Genomic DNA, 2,500 nt, shown 5'->3' on the forward strand with positions numbered 1-2,500 from the left:
ATAAGAGGAAAGGGAGGGAGAGTAGGAAGGGGAGGACTGGAATGGAGAGAGAGGGGAGAGGAAGGAAGGGAAGGGAGAAGTGTCTAAAAATGCTGGAAAGCTTCTATGAAGTATTTTATCATACCTATTCATCAAAAGTCGTGTTCTTTTTAATGAAAACGTTCAAGAATATAGTTGCTTTGCCCTATTACTATTTTCAACTTAATGGCATAGGTTTAAGCATATATAAGATCAAACATAATTGAAATCCTTTTTTTTTTTTGTTTTTTTTTTTTTTTTTTTTTTTTTTTTTTTTTTTTTTTTTTTTTTTATTTTTTATATATTATTTTTTTTTTTTTTTTTTTTTTTTTTTTTTTTTTTTTTTTTTTTTTTTTTTAGTATATAAAGCCTGACAGTTTGCAGGAGTGAGCGTATGTAGCACACTGTAAGGAAATATTTCCCCAAAGGCCGCTTTTTCTAGCTATCCTTTTTCAGCAGTTAATGGCGAGTCCTTGATGATCCGGACCTGCGTTTTGGAGAACATGGACTCCCAGTGCGGCGTGTTCAAGTTCGGAGACGACCAACTGAAGGGCTGCATCCTCACCTGCGAGTACGACGGCTGCAACCCCGCCTCCAGAAGCAGAGTGGTGCTGGGTCTTCTCCCCCTGCTGGCCACCACAATACTCCTCCTTCGTTAACAAGTGTTTCTGTTTCCCCTTTCTCTTTCACTCGTCCTTATCCTGCCATTTCGTCTTTGTTCATTACATTCGAAAGTGTCACTCTGGACTGATCAGCTCTCGAATCTGAGATCCATCACCCTCGTCTTTCCTTCTGATGGCGTAAAAGAGATATATCTATTTTTTATTTTACAACTTCTTGTTCACTACCTCCTCTTTGCTACTTCCTGTTCACTACCTCCTGTTCACTATATGGTGTCAATTGCAACTTTAAATTGAGTCACAACGTAGCCCTCTTGCTTTCGTAAATGTCTCAAAATTAAAATAATAACTCAGTTCCTTGGCTTTAAAGAGACGCTCTGGGTCTCTTTTCGGGTGTTACACTCGTTCTGACTTACGGTTTTCAATTTCTGCTTTCTGATTTACGGTTGTATCAGCAACGAAGGAAAAGAGAGTCAGATACCTCTATGGAGTCAAGAACAGAATTAAGTAACGGTATGAAGTCGAGGAAAAGACACTTGAAAGAAATACGTGGCAAGATATTAATGTAACCCATGGCCAGGCTTGAACCCAGAACAGGCGTCACATACCTCGCCGCTCGGGCATACTCGGAAGGAAAACCAAAGGTGGAGTGTTCATTTATCTCCTGAAGTGATCCTCGAATTTGATTCATCTCGGTCATGAATTTGACATAGAGAAAGAAATATCTGACGAGGATCTGGCTTTCAACTCTTGACGAGGCGAGGTGTGTGCGACCGTAGGTTATATTAACACTATTACCAAAATCAAATGAAGATTCAGTGTTGTGAAATCAAAAAGAAATTTCTATTTGGTACACTTTTCCAGTTTTGTGTTATGCGATGTACATAAAGTTTGACAATATCGGTGGTAAAAATGTTGTAAAATCTATGAGAAATTTGCGTAATATTAAGAGCGATCCTTAATTTAGCAACTCTTTAGAATGGAAAGAACAATGTGTTCTTCATCCCATTTATTCTCAAAGTCCTCTAGAATAACGGAGGCAAAGGGTGGTAGCTTTATGAATGTGTTTTTGAATACATAATACTTTTCTACTTAATCATTAATCATAGTGTGTTGCGGTTGTAAAAAAGCTGATACAGGAGGAAGTGTTTTCTGTGTATTTGTAATACACAAAAACTTCATTCCTTATGACACGGGAGAATGAGAAAAAAAAAAAAAATGCATACATTTACAGGGTGTGTAGTAAGAAATATGTTCGAAATACACCTTGTTCTTTTTAATGGCATTATTCAAAGGCATTAAATGTAAATGGAATGTCCTTTATGCAATGAACATACCCATTACCCGAGGTATTAACTTGATTACTATGCATAGTCGCTGTCAAAAGTCCGGTCACATTTCAGCCGAAGCTGCCGAGAGTTCTTTCACGCCACCGAAGCATCGAAGCACATGACGCGTTGTATCGGAGCTTCATTCGTGTGGCGGGAATTTTGAATGCGGCTATACGATGTGTGCGCTGCTCTTGCGCCCTTGCATGATTTCAATTAATTAACCACTGTATTCTTGATTTGCTTGTGTTTGGATGTACAGAGTAGATTATATACTGTGTGAATTATCATTACAAGATTTATGTGAAGTAGATGATTGTAGTTTTCTAAGACGAACAGTTACCGAAAAAGAGAGATTTATGGAAAGAAGTATTTAATAGAATACGTAAAATGCTTGCATACATACGTACAAGCATATGTGTATACATACATATATATATATACCTATAAATATATATATACATATATATACATACATACATATATATATACACAAAACACACACACACACATACACATAAATGCATACACTTA

General features: G+C 36.9%; 1 protein-coding gene across 3 annotated transcripts in view; it reads left to right on the forward strand.

Annotated features, from left to right (window-relative positions):
- LOC122247700 (U-scoloptoxin(05)-Sm1a) overlaps positions 1-2,500 on the forward strand; it is a 26,069-nt gene that overhangs the window by 22,899 nt on the left and 670 nt on the right. For 2 of the 3 annotated variants that reach the window (XM_043007221.2, XM_043007222.2), the window contains exon 4: positions 475-2,500. This exon is cut by the window's right edge and continues 670 nt beyond it. In XM_043007221.2, the coding sequence (XP_042863155.1) occupies positions 475-677 (203 nt within the window). In that variant the 3' untranslated portion in view covers positions 678-2,500. The remainder of the gene's footprint in view (positions 1-474) is intronic. The other variant, XM_043007223.2, reaches the window with a different exon arrangement.

This window comes from Penaeus japonicus, unplaced genomic scaffold, assembly GCF_977035675.1.
Source record: "Penaeus japonicus unplaced genomic scaffold, GWHDUDI00000001_assembly GWHDUDI00000020, whole genome shotgun sequence".
NCBI classification, from domain to species: domain Eukaryota; kingdom Metazoa; phylum Arthropoda; class Malacostraca; order Decapoda; family Penaeidae; genus Penaeus; species Penaeus japonicus.